The 19,487-nt window shown below is 44.5% G+C and overlaps 1 protein-coding gene across 1 annotated transcript; it reads right to left on the reverse strand.

Moving 5' to 3' along the window:
- Positions 1–4,765: 4,765 nt before the first annotated feature.
- Positions 4,766–9,835, reverse strand: LOC120064810 (potassium voltage-gated channel subfamily B member 1-like). Its single transcript, XM_039015409.1, has 3 exons — positions 9,788–9,835; positions 6,734–6,944; positions 4,766–6,582 (listed from the first exon to the last, which is right to left on the reverse strand). The coding sequence occupies exons 1-3, from the start codon at positions 9,833–9,835 to the stop codon at positions 4,766–4,768; spliced, it is 2,076 nt and encodes a 691-aa protein (XP_038871337.1).
- Between the last annotated feature and the right edge of the window lie 9,652 nt (positions 9,836–19,487).

The following is a 19,487-nucleotide window of genomic DNA, read 5'->3' on the forward strand; positions in this document are numbered from 1 at the left end:
GCTATTGTAGATCTGCTTCTTTCCTAAGAGTATGTAACTGTCAGTTCAATTTTTCTTTGTATCACTGAAAGCCTTCAATAATGCCTGGAATACATGTCAATAATCAAAACCATTAATTCATTAGATTTTATTTAACTGTCAGTCATCTAAGCGGAATGTAAAGAAAGATCTTGGGACATTGAGACACTTTTTACAGGACAGGTAAACCGGAGTTGTGTGTGTGTTTCACAGCCAGTCACGGCTCCAAAGTTACAACATGCATTGATAGAACAACCAAACATTTATACAGAAACAACTTACAGCATAGGAAAGACAACAGGTAGAAACATTACAAAACAAACAGTAGTCTAGAGACCTACAAACAGTAGCCTAGAGACCTACAAACAGTAGAAGAAGAGGTGTAACGTACACAATTTCCCTGGAATTTGTGTATGTTACAATGACTGGTGGATTCAGCAAGGTTGGAATCAATTCCATCTATTTAAATTATTTTCAAATTTCAAATTAAATTATTTAATTGAATTCTAATTTACCAAAGCATTTCAAATGGACCCCAACCCTGAAATCTAACACATTTCAATTGCATTTGGTTAATACCTAATTGTAAGTTTCTCATAGCTTATAAAAAAATAAGAGAAATAAAAGAAGTCACTTGATTGTGCTTTCTCATTTTAACATAACATTTACAAATCCGTTGACACCAGAAATTCTCTTGTACAGGAACACAGTAGAAGTTAAAGTTCTTGTACACTACAGCAGTGTTTCCCAACCCTGGTACTCCAGTATCCCCAACAGTACATATTTTAATTGTAGCCCTGAACAAACACACCTCATTCAACTCATTGAGGGCTTGATGATTAGTTGACAAGTTGAATCAGGTGTGCTTGTCCAGGGCTACAATGAAAATATGTACTGTTGGGGATACTGGAGTACCAGGGTTGGGAATCACTGTACTACAGGACATTTGGATGTTGGGTGACTTGGAGATGGAAGAGAGGACTGATGTAGAAAATAGTTTTTTTAAACATACCAGTCAGTGGTCACAGTATAGTAGTAAAGAAATTTGACCTTGTCAGAATATTTTCCAGAGTCATTCCTCCTACCAAAACAAAAATATATAAAGGCTATAAGTAGTTGCTTGACCTGTATGTGTCTGTATGTCTGTCCATGACGTGATCCAGTCAGTCTGTCCATCCTATGACACTCCATTGGAACTTCTCTTCACAATGCTACAATTTATTTCATGTCTATTCATGAGGATTTGATTGTCATCATTCTTTAAAGAGATAGTTTCCATGACAAAGCGGTCCCTGACTCCCACAATATATTCCTACAGTGAAAGCATAAATTGATGTATGGTAATGTGAAACATAGGGTGCAGGAACACATATCTCAGTGTTAGACAATGCTCAATATCAGAACCGAGCACGAGAAGCCAGCGCTCTACAGATGACAGCTAATTCGACCACCGGGGCAGTCAAAGGAAGGATTTGAAGGAGGATTTGAAATGCATTGTGAACACAATGAAAATAAACCTGTAGCATTGTACTGTATGTCCACCCTACAGCTAAAATCATTCATGTGAACATTGTCAAACAAAGTAGAAGTCTAGTTATATATATCTCTCTCTCTCTCTCTCTCTCTCTCTCTCTCTCTCTCTCTCTCTCTCTCTCTCTCTCTCTCTCACTCTCATATACATGCATGCACACCACTGTGACTGTTCAGGCCTAAGCATTAAATAGGCCGTGAACTACTGTCATTAAATAGACTATGAACTAGAGTGTTATGTGAAGGTAGAGATTGCCTTGAAGCGCTCTACAGGCAGAGAAAAAAACTGTAGCCAGTGAAAAAGCAGTGCTCAGTATATAGGCAAATGGTGTTCCCCAGATATTACTGTAACACTAGTCACTGTTGATGATAACAGGTGCAGTCTGTAGGGCTGAAAACGACATACCCCCTCTAGATCATAACTATCTCGTCCAATACGAACATATGCACACACACACACACACACACACACACACACACACTGGAAGCAGCTCAACTTCCTCCACTAAGCAGTAACCACAGCTCTAATCACCAGCTCTCTGCTTGGCTGAGCAGCAGTCCCTTTAGAAATGATCAACACACACTTTTTCAGAGGTTCTGCCCCTTCCGCAGTCATTGCTATTCCTTTCACACCTCATCTCCACTCGCTCGGATCCAGCTCAGACAGGAACAGGAGTGATACATGTGACTCTGGAGATGAAGAATTCTCGCCTTTTCTCTTTTTCTCAGAGCGAAAGAGAGCAAAGGACAAACACATGGACAGTGTTGTGGGTCTGTCTATGATTTTATACGATATCTACAGTATGCACTGTGATGTCTATTATTCAGAAAGGATTATCATGGATATATTCAAAACTAGGATTGCATTATGCTGTATCTGAATTACAGAACATTGCAGGGGGGCGGCTTCATGAGGGATATTTATCTATGTACATACCTGTGTACTAACTACAGTATGTTTGAGAGTTTTCAAACTGTATAAACAGATGAGAATGCATGCATTTTGATACAATCAGACTACCCACCCAAATTAGCAGAGCTATGCAGCCCTGGTATCAGCCTTGCCAGGAGAGAGCCTGTTACTATGGAAACTGGGCTGGAGCTATCTTGAAGATGTCTGCCATATAAGACCTGTGTATCAGCTGGCCTTCAATGTATGAATGTCTGTGTGAATGAATGCAGACGCACTCAAATAACACTAGACTTGCTATTCAATCCAAACCTATAACCAGGTTAGGTTACGTAAGCTCTTCCCTTTATGCATTAATATGCTGTTCAGATAGCATTCTGGATGTATTTATGGCTTGTACGGCAAACCCAAGGAGTACCGCATGTAGGATCTCGCTCTCAGTCTCTGTCTCTCTGTCTCCCCCCCCTCTCAACACTCAGTCCCCCCACCCACCCACTCTCTCAACACTCAGTCCCCCCACCCTCTCTCTCAACACTCAGTCCCCCCCCACCCTCTCTCTCAACACTCAGTCCCCCCCCCACCCTCTCTCTCAACACTCAGTCCCCCCACCCTCTCTCTCAACACTCAGTCCCCCCCCACCCTCTCTCTCAACACTCAGTCCCCCCCCACCCTCTCTCTCAACACTCAGTCCCCCCCCACCCTCTCTCTCAACACTCAGTCTCTTTATGTTGTTCAAAGGAAAATGATGATGATGCATGTTGGGGCAGCTGTGTATCAATGTTTCACACTGTTTTAATATGAGCATATATCCTAAATGTTTGCTTGGATTTGGAAATATAAATTCATAAATCCATTCACCACATTCTTTGTAAAATACCATAAAAATAAACAGGTTATTTTTCCTTTGCACATCTCAGCATTTCGTCTGAAGCGATTCTTTTGAACACTTGTGTCTTGGTGGTATGACTAGGAGGAAGAGGCAGCCTGTTCGCTACATGAATGCCTTGGAGCAGAGCTCTCCTAAATGTGTGCTTGGTGCACAAATCTTCAGAGATGATTATTGTTCCTCACTTTGATACCAAAAATGTACAGATTCTTTCAACCATTCCCCTCTGACTCAAACTCAGTGTAACACAAAACAACAGACAATCAAGACATGTTCCCAGACAGAAATGGAAGATCAGATGTGGTACTCTACTCTCACCACGAGATAAACAAACTGTACCAAGAAGAACAAGACTCACAGACTGGTTTTCCCCTAAAAACAAGTCTGGATTGAATCTCCAATAACTGTCTGACAATAAGAAATATCCCATACAGAAATACTCAAACAGATATGGTCATGACACAACAGACTAGTAAACCACAGACTCATATAGGTAACCTCCTTTATCTATATAAAAATAAATTAATCAGGTAAGACAATCTCAAAATGTGGATACATAAATTATCCTTTAAACATATGCGTGCGCACACACACACACACACACACACACACACACACACACACACACACACACACACACACACACACACACACACACACACACACACACACACACACACACACACACACACACACACGACTAAGGCCAGGTTTGGGGCTAGGGGGGGCACTAGTAAGTAGCTTATTGGCGTCTGCCGTAACTCCTCTTCTGGAATCCCTACTACAGTGTGAGCTGGGCTGGGGCTCAGGCTGGAATGGGACAGTGGTTACCTGAGATAGGTAGAACTGTAGGAGAATATAGGGGATGATTGTCTTTCTATCCCTATGCTCACAACATGAATCTCTCCTTGCTCTTCCCCGCCTCCCGGTTCCCCCCTTCATCCATTCTGCCTCACCTCTTTCCCCCTACCCCAGAGCCAATGAATTGACCTGAACCACCACAGCCCCAACCAACCAACAGACCATTTCCCCTCCCAGCATGCTCTGCTTTGACCTTTGACCTACTCCCACATCTCCCTGTGGGGCCCCTGCTCAGATGGGTCACTGGGAGTGCTCTGCCCAGTTTTGTGGTAGCTAGTGTACTGTGGCTAATAGGGAGGGAGAGTGGTGTTCTTGATCTATTCTACAAGTCTTTTCCCAGAGTATTCAACACCACACCACAGCCCAAACTCTGCCCTGAATCTCTCTCATTTCCTGGCCCTTTCTGTTAGTTTGTAAAGGGACTCGGCACAGTGTGCCTCTCTTTCCTTCCCTTTCTTTCTTTCTCTCTCTTTCTATCTCTCTATTACTTTGTCTTTCTCCGGCTTCCTCACACGGCTAGTCCGTGTCTCTCTGGATGTCCCTGGATGTCCCTCTGCAGCTCAGAGGCTCTGGTCCATGGTACTAGACTTTCCTCTGTCCCCTTTGGGCCTGCGGGGCAGCTCCGGCACCACATTGTTCTCCACGTGGCCCCCGCTCCCCCGCGTCCCCCCATCCAAGCTGGGGAACAGGCAGTTCTGCCCCAGCATTCGCTGGGTGGTGCTTGATGCCAGGTGGTTGATGCCTCTATGGTTGTAGCCACTGTTGATGTTCCGGCTGCATTTAGGGGCACTAGAGCCGGCCAGCAGGCACTCTGAGGGGCTTGTGGCATCCGACATGTCCCTCAGGTGCTCGTCGTCATCTGTATCGGCGTCAATGTACTTACTGATGGAGGAGTCATGGAAGGTGAAGACAGCCGGGGTGGAGGTCGGGGCCGTGGTCAGGGTGGAGCTGTCCGGAGACTTGGGTGGGGTCCTGCTACTGGCTGTGGTGTAGATGGACGTCTCCGGGCTGAGCAGGGAGCAGTCAGACAGGATGGAGATGCCTGAGAGAGGATCACCGTTGCTGGGCGACTGACCTGGTCCTGGCCCCGACTCCCCTCCACTGCTCCGGTACTTCACCTTGTAGGAGTGGCTGCCACCTTTCAAAGGTTTATTGAAGTTGTGAGTGTTGTCCGAGACTGAGTTTTTTGCAGCAGAAAAAAACTCATGCTCCAGGGTGGTCTGGAGGCCAGGGTTGGTGCTGACCCACCCAGAGAGGGCCGTGGCTGGGCTGATATGGGAGAAGCGGCTGGTCTCCTGGGCAAGGAGGGCCAGGCCGGAGGCTGGACTTAGGGGGTAGACACCACGTGGATTCTCCTGGAAGTCTGCAGCACAGCTGATGTAGCTGTCAATACTAGACAGGCTCTTCATGTCCCCCACCCCCTCTCGACCCCCTAGCATAGGGTCCCCTGGACCTCCAGGGATTGCCCCCAGCTCAATCTCATCCCTCTGTCTGCCAGCCCTGGAGCTGTTGTCTTTGGCATTGAGGTTGGGCTGTGACTGGGTCTTGGCCATCTGGTAATACATCTCCTCCAGCTTCTGAGCGTTGAGCCCCTGAGGACTGGAGGCCCTGGCCTTGCTGGGAGAACCCGTCTGGGACTCCACAGGGTTGAAGGAGTGTGCCGAGCTGGTCTCTGAGGCGTTGGCAGCCCGCTTGGGCGTCCACTTCCAGTGGCTGGGCGAGAGGTGGTTGTCTTGCGTCAGCAGCCTCTCGCTCTTCTCCACCACCACGTTCATCAGCTCGGCGCTGCGGGCAAATGCCTCCTTCATGTTCATGGAGACAATGCTCCCATTGCGTTTCGCCCTCTCCAGTGCCTCCCGACGCTTCACAGCTTTCTCTTGACGTTTCTGCTCCTTGTAGAACTCAGAGAAGTTGTTGACGATGATAGGGATGGGTAAGGCTATCACCAGCACCCCTGCAATGCAACAGAGACCTCCCACAATCTTCCCAAGCAAAGTCTTAGGGTAAATGTCCCCGTAGCCCACCGTGGTCATAGTAATGGTGGCCCACCAGAAGGAGGCAGGGATGCTTTTGAACTTGGTGTCATCCTCGTCTTTCTCGGCAAAGAAGACTAGGCTGGAGAAGATCATGATGCCCATGGCCAGGAAGAGGATGAGTAGACCCAGCTCGTTGTAACTCCTCTTCAGGGTGAAACCTAGAGACTGTAGCCCCGTGGAGTGACGTGCCAGCTTCAGAATTCTCAGGATACGCATTATCCGGAAGATCTGAACCACCCTCCGGACGTTCTGGAACTGTAGAACACTTTTGTTGGACTCTGTCAGAAAGATTGTGATGTAATAAGGAAGGATGGCCAGCAGGTCGATCACGTTCAGGGGACCTTAAAGATAAGATAGTACTTTATTCATCCTCAGGGAAATTTGTTTGCACCAGCTAAAATATTAAACACCAATAAATACACAACAGTGGACACACAGACAGACACTAAAGGTAGCACAACTTAAATGCACATTAAAAACAGAAGTGTTCACCTTTGATGAACTTCCATTTGGTGGGGGATGAGAGGAAGCGGAGGAGGTACTCCATAGTGAACCAGGCTATACAGATGGCCTCTACGTGGGCCAGCTGGGGGTTGTCTGAGGCATGGCCAAACTCATCTGTGTCCTGCAGCTCAGGCAGGGTGTTGAGGGACAGGGCGATGGTGGAGAGGACAATGAAAAGGATGGAGATGATGGCTAGGATCTGGAGGGGTGGGGGGGGGGGGGGGGGGGGGGGGGGAGAGAGAGAGAGAGAGAGAGAGAGAGAGAGAGAGAGAGAGAGAGAGAGAGAGAGAGAGAGAGGTTATCATTGAGGACGATTTGCGACAAAGAGACAATGAATGCGTCCCAAATGAAACCCTATTCCCTATATAGTGCACTACTTTTTACAAGGGCTCATAGGGTGCCATTTGAGACTCAGTGTCATTATCAAAGACATTATCAGTGTCAATGATATACGCTATTTAGCAGACGCCTTCATACAAAGTGACTTACTGTAAAGTACAATATGTGAGCAAGTATCATTGGAGATGTCAGGAGAAGAGGAGGACAAACAGAGGCTCTGTGAGCCCCATGAATGGGAAAACAAACAACATACAACTTTATTGTCTAATGTGATTTGTACATTTGTTTTTTGCTGTCGTGTGTTATCCTGAACAGATCTGCACATCTGACACATACCTAGATTCAAATTTATGGAGGACAAATTGAGAAGAGTAGTATTAGAGAAAAACTCTGAATGCATTATAAAAATGCGTAGTCTTGAAGACAAGGTTCCTGGTTCCAATCAACCACCCCACAATAAAAAAGCTTACACAAGTTTTTGTGTGTTTGGGTAGGAGTTCAGCCTAATGCAAAGGGACTGACTTGGAACAGTTATTAATTCATGACCCACTTATCTGACTACAACTGCCTCCTCGCTATGAATGAGCGTTAAAGTGAGAGATAATGCTTAGCCAGCAGAATGTCAACAACAATCTGACACTTCAACCAAAATATAAAAAGTTCAAACAATGGATGGAAATATCTTTGAGAGCCTGAAAAGTCGCAGAAAAAACCTATTTCCAAATTCATTTTGGCTCCCGAGTGACGCAGCGGTCTAAGGCACAGCATCTCAATGCTTGAAGCCTCACTACAGACACGCTGGTTCGAATCCATGCTGTATCACAACCGGCCGTGATTGGGAGTCCCATAGGGCGGCGCACAACTGGTTCAGAGTCGTCCAGGTTTGGCTTGTGTAGGACGTCATTGTAAATAAGAATTTGTTCTTAATTGACTTGCCAAGATTAATAAAGGTTAAAATAAAAAATGAGACATTTCATAACTGTTTTATTCGCTCTATCTAAAAGGTTGAATACAAACACATACTTTAGTGTTACCCCTTCCTTGTGTTTTTTGTAATAAATAATAAAAAATAAAAAATAAAAAAACACAGAGTGCATATTTTAGAACAAACAAGCCTACGTAGCGGTAGCTTTGTTCAAAACGATTCCAACTGTATTCAAATTCAAATGAATTCCAATGATAATGCCCATGATAGATCCCAAGGTAACTGTTAATCTGACCTTGATGTTATCCAACAACAGCAGTGCTTTAACCTGGAGTTTACTGTAGTATCACTGCAGATAATCCATCTCTCCAGAGCATGTGTGAAACATGTCTGTGCCTGTGTTTGTTTATCTGTTTGTGTATACATTGTGTGTTTGTGTGTGTGCGTGCGTGTGTATGGAACATTACTTGAAAGTTAGCCACAGGCTCATTGAGGCTAGTCCAGTATGACATTTCTAAAAGAGCCCATTGCCTTCCACATGTCACACACTCACACACACTTTACATTTGAGTCATCTTAAGGATCTGACCCTTTTTTTCAAATATCGCCTAAAATGACATACCCAAATCTAACTGCCTGTAGCTCAGGACCTGAAGCAAGGATATGCTGATTCTTGATACCATTTGAAAGGAAACACTTAGACGTTTGTGGAAATGTGAAATTAATATAGGATAATATAACATTAGATTTGGTAAAAGATAATACAAAGAAAAAAACGTATTTTTATATATATATATATATATATATATATAATAATCTTTTCATCATCTTTGAAATGCAAGAGAAAGGCCATAATGTATTATTCCAGCCCAGCCATAATTTAGATTTTGGCCACTAGATGGCAGCAGTGTATGTGCAAAGTTTTAGACTGATCCAATGAACTGTTGCATTTCTGTTCAAAATGTTGTATCAAGTCTGCCAAAATGTGCCTAATTGATTTATTGATACATTTTCAAGTTCATAACTGTGCACTCTCCTCAAACACTAGCATGGTATGCTTTCACTGAAATAGCTACTGTAAATTGGACAGTGCAGTTAGATTAACAATAATTTAAGCTTTCTCCCCATATCAGATATGTCTATGTCCTGGGAAATGTTCTTGTTACTTACAACCTCATGCTAATCACATTAGCGCACCTTAGCTTAACTGTTACGCAGGGGGGACACCGACCCCCCCCCCCCCCCCCACACACACACACAGAGAAGCACAAACACAGGCACACTGGGGAACACTTTACTGTCTGTCTGGCCTGTCAATCCTTTTTCATTGATAAGAGTATTAGGAAGAGATGCTGGAATCAGCACTACTCAATCCCATAGCCTGAGGCACAAATCCAGTCTGGTCCAGTCAAGTTCAGCCAGTCCAGTCCAGTTAGTCAAGTGCAGTCCAATCCAGCCAGTCAAGTCCAGTCCAGAAAAGTCCAACCAGTTCAGTCCAGTCTAGTCTAGTATATTAGGGTATACTGCTACTCTCTGGCCTACAACTCATCAGTATATTAGGATATACTGCTACTCTATGGCCTACAACTCATAAGTATATTATGAAATACTGCTACTCTATAGCCTACAACTCATCAGTATATTAGGATATACTGCTACTCTATGGCCTACAACCAGGGCTGGCCCTCCCATTAGGCCTATGGCGGCACTTGAATTTGGGGCGGCATTTTGACAATTGGCTGCAGCCCCCTGATCGGCTACTACACCACCAGCGGCACCCCAGCCACCAGCTCATAGCGTTGCTGCAGTTCCCGCCCCCATTTCATTCCCGCTTCTCCCGAAGTTCACTCCCACTATCCTATGGTGATGTGTGTGTTTATATGGGATTATTAAATTGTGAGACATTAATAAAAATGAATCTGCCAATGAAATGATTGCTTTGGTTTTTTATGTTTGTGTGTGACTGTAAGGACCGACGCCGGGGATGAGAAGCAGGTACGGGATCAACATTTAACCAGGAACAGACAGGTAACAGAGCAGGAACAGCGTCAGCACACAGGTAAACAAAGACAAGTGACAAGTCACGCTAAAGCAGGGAACAGAGCGAGGAACCAGACATATATAGGGAAGGTAATGACAGAGGTGATTGAGTCCAGGTGAGTCCAATAATCGCTGATGCGCATGATGGGGGGGAAGGCAGGCCTGCGTAATGATGGTGGCAGGAGTGCGCAATGCTGGGGAGCCTGGCACCATCAAGCACCAGGGGGGAAGAGCGGGAGCAGGCATGACAGTGACGAAGACGATTAGTGATTAAGGCAGTAGCTTAAGCTAGCCTGTTAACATTAGCTAGTTACTAATAGTGGATATCATCTTTGCTAAAAGTAAACTATAGAGATTTGAAACAATTTGCTACCATGTCTAAAAGACAAAAACTATCAGGAAGCAAATATAAAAATAAAAAAAAGAATGAGAAAAGAGCCACAATCTCTAAACCAAAGAAATTCGCTGCTGAAATGTATCAGCGTGCAGCAATGTCCATCAGCCGGTGTGGAGAATGACAAGGCTCCGAGGACAGGCCATTCATTCGCGCAAGAACAACGACCCCCTCGTTCTCTGATTCTAGCAGCGAAGAGGGCAAACCGGAGGAGTCCGAGCCATGCACTTCCACCGATGAAGACAGCTCTCTGGCTGGAAAAGGAGAAGTAGTTGCACTAGGCCTAGCCACACCTCCAAACAATGCCGGCAAAGACCCTACATCTCTCTCTCTCTCTCACACACACACACACACACACACACACACACACACACACACACACACACACACACACACACACACACACACACACACACACACACACACACACACACACACACACACACACACACACACACACAGATTTAGAGCTTGATGTTAAAAAACTAGTGAGGAGATAAGAGCCAAAACAGTGCAATAGGAGTGGTTGTTAGGAAGTGATTGACAGCGAAGGCCTTGACAACGGTCTCATAATCATTTTGCCTGCTCAGTCTCCCAGGAGGAGAAATGATGGCCAGCCAGGCCGCCTTATCTAAGACCAATCAGAGACAGAGCACACTGTTGCCATAGTGTCACAGCAGATGTGAATAATGACCCTATCTGTTTATCTTCTCCTCCTTCTCTCCATTCTCTCCTTCTTTCAGCTTGAAATCTGGTGTTTGGATTAAATGCTCCCGGAGCAGAGAAGTGCAGCCAGGGCCTGGAGACTGGTGTGTGTGTGTGTGTGTGTGTGTGTGTGTGTGTGTGTGTGTGTGTGTGTGTGTGTGTGTGTGTGTGTGTGTGTGTGTGTGTGTGTGTGTGTGTGTGTGTGTGTGTGTGTGTGTGTGTGTGTGTGTGTGTGTGTGTGTGTGTGTGTGTGTGTGTGTGTGTGTGTGTGTGCGTGTGTGTGTGTGCGTGCGTGTGTCTGTGCCAATATTTGTGTTGCTTCACAGTCTCGGCTGTTCCATAAGGTGTTTTTTTAATCTAATTTTACTGATTGCGTCAGTTACTTGATGTGGAATAGAGTTCCATGTAGTCATGGCTCTATGTGGTACTGTGTGCCTCCCATAGTCTGTTCTGGACTTGGGGACTGTGAAGAGACCTCTTGTGGCATGTCTTGTGGGGTATGCATGGGTGTCCGAGCTGTGTGCCAGTAGTTTAGATAGACAGCTCGGTGCATTCAACATGTAAATTTGACCTCTCATAAATACAAGTAGTGATGAAGTCAATCTCTCCTCCACTTTGAGCCAGGAGAGATTGACATGCATATTATTAATATTAGCTCTCTGTGTACATCCAAGGGCCAGCCGTGCTGCCCTGTTCTGAGCCAATTGAGCAATTTTCCTAAGTCCTTTTTTGTGGCACCTGACCACACGACTGAACACAAGTCAAGGTGCGACAAAACTAGGACCTGTAGGACCTGCCTTGTTGATAGTGTTGTTAAAAAGGCAGAGCATCGCTTTATTATAGACAGACTCCTCCCCATCTTAGCTACTACTGCATCAATATGTTTTGACCAAGACAGTTAACAATCTAGGGTTACTCCAAGCAGTTTAGTCACCTCAACTTGCTCAATTTCCACATGATTTATTACAATATTTAGCTAAGATTTAGGGATTAGTGAGTATTTTGTTCCAAATACAATGCTTTTAGTTTTAGAAATATTTAGGGCTAACTTATTCCTTGCCACCCACTCTGAAACTAACTGCAGCTTTTTGTTGAGTGTTGCATTCATTTCAGTCGCTGTAGTAGCTGACGTGTATAGTGTTGAGTCATCCGCATACATAGACACTCTGGCTTTACCCAAAGTCAGTGGCATGTCGTTAGTAAAAATTTAAAAAGGCAAGGGGCCTAATCAGCTACCCTGAGGAATTCCTGATTCTACCTGGATTATATTTGAGAGGCTTCCATTAAAGAACACCCTCTGTGTTCTGTTAGACAAATAACTCTTTATCCATATTATAGCAAGGGGTGTAAAAACATAACACATACGTTTTTCCAGCAGCAGACTATGATCGATAATGTCAAAAGCTGCACTGAAGTCTAACAAGACAGCCCCCATAATCATTTTATCATCAATTTCACTCAGCCAATCATCAGTCATTTGTGTAAGTGCTGTGCTTGTTGAGTGTCCTTGCCTATAAGCATGCTGAAATTATGTTGTCAATTTGTTTACTGTGAAATTGCATTGTATCTGGTCAAACACAATTTTTTCCAGAAGTTTACTAAGAGTTGGTAACAGGCTGATTGGTCGGCTATTTGAGCCAGTAAAGGGGGCTTACTATTCTTGGGTAGCGGAATGACTCAGTCCCCTCCTGTACTCCCTGTTCACTCATGACTGCACAACCAGAAACGACCCCAACACCATCATTAAATTTGCCGTTGATCACCGACAACAATGAGACAGCCTATAGGGAGGAGGTCAGAGACCTAAACATGTGTTGCCAGGACAACAACCTCTCCCTCAACGTGATTAAGACAAAGGAGATGATTGTGGACGACAGGAAAAAGAGGACCGAGCACGCCCCCATTCTCATCAACGGGGCTGCAGTGGAGCAGGTTGAGAGCTTCAAGTTCCTTGGTGTCCACATCACCAACAAACTAACATGGTCCAAGCACACCATGACAGTCGTGAAGCGGGCACGACAAAACCTATTCCCCCTCAGGAGACTGAAAAGATTTGGCATGGGTCCTCAGATCCTCAAAAGGTTCTACAGCTGCACCCTCGAGAGCATCCTGACTGGTTGCATCACTGCTTGGTATGGCAACTGCTCGGCCTCCGACCGCAAGGCACTACAGAGGGTAGTACGAATCCAAGACCTCTATGACCTCTATATCAGGCGGTATATATTGTACTACAGTGGTAGTACGAATCCAAGCCATCCAAGACCTCTATACCAGGCGGTGTCAGAGGAAAGCCCTAAAAATTGTCAAAGACTCCAGCCACCCTAGTCATAGACTGTTCTCTCTGTTACCGCACGGCAAGCACTACAGGAGTGCCAAGTCTAGGTCCAAGAGGCTTCTAAACAGCTTCAACCCCCAAGCCATAAGACTACTGAACATCGAGTCAAATGGCTACCCAGACTATTTGCATTGCCCCCCCTCCCCCTCTCCACACCACTGTCACTCTCTCTTGTCATCTATGCATAGTCACTTTAATAACTCTACCTACATCTACATACTACCTCAACTAACTGGTGCCCCCGGACATTGACTCTGTACAGACACCCCCCTGTATATATTGTTATTTTTTTACTGCTGCTCTTTAATTACTTGTTACTTTTATCTCTTATTCTTATCCATATTTTTTTTTAAATGCACTGTTGGTTAGGGGCTCGTAAGTAAGCATTTCACTGTAAGGTCTACATCTGTTGTATTCGGCGCATGTGACTAATACAATTTGATTTGATTTGACTTTAGCTTCCCTCCAGGCCTGAGGGCACACGCTCTCTAGTAGGCTTAAATTGAAGTGGCAAATAGGAGTGGCAAAATCGTCTGCTATTAACCTCAGTAATTTTCCATACAGATTGTCAGACCCCGGTGGCTTGTCATTGATGATAGACAACAATACCTTTTTCACCTCTTCCACGCTGACTTTACGTAATTCAAAAGTACAATTCTTGTCTTTCATCATTTGGTCCGATATACTTGGATGTGTAGTGTCAGCGTATGTTCCTGGCATGTCATCCCTAAGTTTGCTTATCTTGCCAATGAAAAAGTAATTCAAGTAGTTTGCAATATCAGTGGGCTTTGTGATGAATCGGATTCAATGAATGATGAAGCCGAGTTGGCTTTTTTCCCCAAAATTTCATTTAAGGATCCCCAAAGCTTTTTACTATCATTCTTTATATAATTTATATTTGTTTCAAAGTGTAGGTTATTAGTATTTGTATTTAGTTTAGTCACATGATTTCGTAATTTGCAGTACGTTTGCCACTCAGTTGGCTGGCAGACTTATTTGCCATACCTTTTGCCTCATCCCTCTCAACCATACCATTTTTCAATTCCTCATCAATCCAAGCAGATTTAACAGTTTTTAAAGTCATTCTCTTAATGGGTTTGTGCTTATTAGTAACTGGAATAAGTATTTTCATAAATGCGTCTGGTTGCTCCTCATTACACACCACAGACCAGCAAATGTTCTTTACATCATCAACATATGAATCACTACAAAACTTCTAGTTTGAACTCTTATACACTATATTAAGCCCAGCCTTTGGAACTTTGGTTTTCCTAGATATGGCTATTATATTGTGATCACTACATCATATGGATTTGGATACTGCAAATATCTGCAGTATTAGTAAAGATGTGATCAATACATGTTGACGATTTAATTGATTGGGAAGCCAACAAGGACGAAGGTGCCGGAACCTCTGGATCTAGGGTGGCAAAGCTGTTTCTGGTCTCTGTCAGTTCCGGGCTCAACATCTCCATGAAGACCCCCGTTGCCAGAGGACACCTTCTTCGACTTCCACGGCGAGTGACGTACCTCCATGGCTGGTTGGTTGGGTCGAGAACAGCTCCGTTCTCCAGGGAAGGGGGAGACCCATTCGGGGATGGTACCCTCCCTAGCACCGGCCAGTCGGCTGTGGAGAGCTGACACGGCAGAGTAACTTCCACCAGACCAGAGCGGAGTCCGGCTACTGGGGTGGAAGAAAAAAAAAAGTAGGTGGGCGTGGGTTCCCCAGTAGCTTATGTAGGTTTGCTACTTGCTTGCTAAGAGTAGCTACTTCGCTCCTGTAGTCCTCCGCAAGCAAGTAGTGGCAATATTGAAAGTCAGCGCGGTCCACATTGTCCCGGAATAAAGCAAAGTAAATACAGCTCATGCAACGCTGGAAACGTTCAATAGCGGCCTCCATTTGAAACGCTGAGCCAGCTAGGCTAGCTGGGCTTTCGCGTCTCTCCCCCTATGGCAGGATCCATGGACAGATAGCTGCGCTCACAGCAATTTAGCCCAACAGAGACGCAGGATTCAAAATAAAATAAAAGTATATAAAAACACTGTCAGCTTTTAAACCGAGGTCTTTAGTTCGGGTTTTGGCGTTCGACAGCGATCAACAACAACAAACATACGTCACGCAAACATACGTGGACTGCCGCACATGGTGGAACAATCTGGCAGATATGTGTAGCCCAATGCTGTTTGCAATGGTAAGGCAGGAGAGCTTTTTGCTTGCAGACATTTCTGCTAGAATTTCATCCAGCGTCACAAGTGTTACTTAGGCATGTCGGATCAATCCACTTGTCGAAACGCTTGCACATTTTATTTTGCGCTTGCAGATTTAGCATTCTGCATTTTGGCATTAGTTTTAGGGAAACTCTGTTGGAGCCAATTGTGTTACCGTAGACCTAATAACTGCATTATTATTATAACTGCATCATAACAGTTTTAGCATAAACAATGCGTGCGCTTTGAATTTATGGCGCGAGTTGTTGTTCGTTTGTATAAGTTTGATCTGGACTGTAAAAGAAAAAGTCTATAAAAAAATGAAACAAAAATGTATAAACAAAATATTTACAAATATATTTATGGCGTGACTTTGTGTAAGTAGGCCTAAATACAATAGGCTACAACAGCACACACACTCAAATCAAAACAAATTTTATTGGTCACATACACATGGTTAGCAGATGTTATCGCGAGTGTAGCGAAATGCTTAAGCCACAACAAAACCTAATATCTAACAAATTCCATAACAAAACCTAATACACACAATCTAGTAAAGGAATGGGATAAGAATATATAAATGTAAAATATATGGATGAGTAGTGACAGAGCGGCTAAGATGCAATTGATAGTATAGAATAGATGTTTAGGAACAAGTATACAGTATATACATATGAGATAAGTAATGCGAGATATGTAAACATTCTTAAAGTGTGATTATTAAAGTGACTAGTGTTCCATTTATTAAAGAGGCCAATGATATCAAGTCTGTAGTTAGGCAGCCCCCTCTCTGTGCTAGTAATGGCTGTTTAACAATCTGATGGCTTTGAGATAGAAGCTGTTTTTCAATATCTCTGTCCCAGCTTTGATGCACCTGTACTGACCTCGCCTTCTGAATGGAAGTGGGGTGACCAGGCAGTGGCTCCTGTGGTTATTGTCCTTGATTATCTTTTTTGCCTTCCTGTGACATCGGGTGGTGTAGGTGTCCTGGAGGGCAGGTAGTTTTCCCCCGGTGATGCGTTGTGCAGAACGCACCACCCTCTGGAGAGCCCTGTGGTTGTGGGCGGTGCAGTTGTCGTACCAGGCGTTGATACAGCCCGAAAGGATGCTCTTGATTGTGCATCTGTAAAAGTTAGTGAGGGTTTTCGGTGACAAGCTAAAAAAAATCTGCCTCCTGAGGTTGAAGAGGTGCTGTTGCGCCTTCTTCACCACACTGTCTGTGTGTGTGGACCATTTAAGTTTGTCGGTGATATGTACATTGAGGAACTTAAAACTTTCCACCTTCTCCACTGCTGTCCCGTCGATGTGCATTGGGGGGGTGCTCCCTTTGCTATTTCCTGAAGTCCACGATCATCTCTTTTGTTTTGCTGACATTGAGTGAGAGGTTATTTTCCTGACACCACACTTTGAGGGCCCTCACCTCCTCCCTGTAGGCTGTCTCATCGTTGTTGGTAATCAAGCCTACGACTGTTGTGTCGTCTGCAAATTGGATGATTGAGTTGGAGGCGTGCATGGCCATGCAGTCATGGGTGAACAGGGAGTACAGGAGGGGGCTGAGAATGTATCCTTGTGGGGTGTTGAGGATCAGCGGAGTGGAGATGTTGTTTCCTACCTTCACCATCTGGGGGCGGCTCATCATGAAGTCCAGGACCCAGTTGCACAAGACGGGGTCAAGACCCAGGGACTCAAGCTTAATTATGAGGTTGGAGGGTACTATGGTGTTGAATGCTGAGCTGTAGTCAATGAACATCATTCTTACATAAGTATTCCTCTTGTCCAGATGGGATAGGGCAGTGTGTAGTGTGATGGCAATTGCATCGTCTGTGGACCTATTGGGGCGGTAAGCAAAGTGGAGTGGGTCTAGGGTAACAGGTAGGGTGGAGGTGACTAGTCTCTCAAAGGACTTCATGATGACAGAAGTGAGTGCTATGGGGCGATAGTCATTTAGTTCAGTTACCTTGGCTTTCTTGGGAACAGGAACAATGGTGGCCATCTTGAAGCATGTGGGTACAGCAGACTGGGATAGGGATTGATTGAATATCTCGTGTTTGAGCCATTGAATTGCGACTCCACTTTGTCTCTATACTGACACTTTGCTTGTTTGATTGCCTTACGGAGGGAATAACTGCACTGTTTGTATTCGGTCATATTCCCAGTTGCCTTGCCATGATTAAGTACGGTGGTACGTGCTTTCAGTTTTGCGCGAATGCTGCCATCAATGCCAGATTTCTGGTTAGAGAATGTTTTAATAGTCCCAGTGGGTACAACATCTCCTATACACTTCCTTATAAACTTGCTCACCGAGTCAGCGTATACGTCAATGTTGTTTTCTGAGACTACCCGGAACATATCCCAGTCCAGGTGCTCGAAGTAATCTTGAATCGTGGAATCCGATTGGTCAGACCAGCATTGGACCAGACCTAAGCATGGGCGAGCGAGCGAGCAACACAATGGAGTCATGGTCAGATTTGCCAAAAGGAGGGCAGGGCAGGTATGCATCACGGAAGTTAGAGTAGCAATGGTCGAGCGTGTTACTCGCTTGTATACTGCAAACGATATGCTGATATAGTTTAGGTAGCCTTGTTCTCCAATTAGCTTTGATAAAATCTCCAGCTACAATAAATGCAGCCTCAGTATATATGGTTTCCAGTTTGCATAAAGTCCATTGAAGTTCCTTGATGGCCGTCTTGGTATCCGTTTGCGGTGGGATATACGTGGATGTGACAACAACTGAGGAGAGTTCTCTTGGGAGATAATACGGTCTGCATTTAATTGTGAGGAATTATAGGTCAGGTCAGAAACTCAAAAAACTCAAAAGGACTTGAATTTCTGCATGTTGTTACAATTACACCATGAGTCGTTAATCATGAAACACACAGTTGAAGTCGGAAGTTTACATACACAAGGTTGGAGTCATTAAAACTCGTTTTTCAACCACTCCACAAATGTCTTGTTAACAAACTACAGTTTTGGTAAGTCGGTCAGGACATCTACTTTGTGCATGACACAAGTCATTTTTCCAACAATTGTTTACAGACAGATTATTTCACTTATAATTCACTGTATCACAATTCCAGTGGATCAGAAGTTTACATACACTATGCTGACTGTGCCTTTAAACAGCTTGGAAAATTCCAGAAAATGATGTCATGGCTTTAGAAGCTTCTGTTAGGCTAATTGGCATCATTTGAGTCAGTTGGAGGTGTACCTGTGGATGTATTTCAAGGCCTACCTTCAAACTCAGTGCTTCTTTTTTTGAAATCATGGAAAAATCTAAAGAAATCAGCCAAGACCTCAGATTTTTTTTGTAGACCTCCACAAGTCTGGTTCATCCTTGGGAGCAATTTACAAATGCCTGAAGGTACCACATTCATCTGTACACACAATAGTACGCAAGTATAAACACCAAGGGACTACGCAGCCGTCATACCGCTCAGGAAGGAGACGCGTTCTGTCTCCTAGAGATGAACATACTTTGGTGCGAAAAGTGCAAATCAATTCCAGAACAGCAAAGGACCTTATGAAGATGCCGGACGAAACAGGTACAAAAGTATCTATATCCACAGTAAAACGAGTCCTATATCGACATAACCTGAAAGGCCGCTCAGCAAGGAAGAAGCCACTGCTCAAAAATCGCCATAAAAAAGCCAGTCTACAGTTTGCAATTGCACATGGGGACAAAGATCGTACTTTTTGGAGAAATGTCCTCGGGTCTGATGAAACAAAAATAGAACTGTTTGGCTATAGGGGGAAAAAGGGGGAGGCTTGCAAGCCGAAGAACACCATCCCAACCGTG

The sequence above is a fragment of the Salvelinus namaycush genome, chromosome 20 (genome assembly GCF_016432855.1).
Source record: "Salvelinus namaycush isolate Seneca chromosome 20, SaNama_1.0, whole genome shotgun sequence".
In the NCBI taxonomy this organism is placed as follows: domain Eukaryota; kingdom Metazoa; phylum Chordata; class Actinopteri; order Salmoniformes; family Salmonidae; genus Salvelinus; species Salvelinus namaycush.

Coding starts and splice junctions, on each gene's coding strand:
- LOC120064810 (XM_039015409.1), bottom strand. CDS start 9,835: ATGAAATGGGGGCGGGAACTGCAGCAACGCTATGAGCTGGTGGCTGGG. Junction 6,945..9,787: donor GCTATGAGCTGGTGGCTGGG/GTGCCGCTGGTG, acceptor CCACCCCTCCAG/ATCCTAGCCATCATCTCCAT. Junction 6,583..6,733: donor CAAATGGAAGTTCATCAAAG/GTGAACACTTCT, acceptor CTTATCTTTAAG/GTCCCCTGAACGTGATCGAC.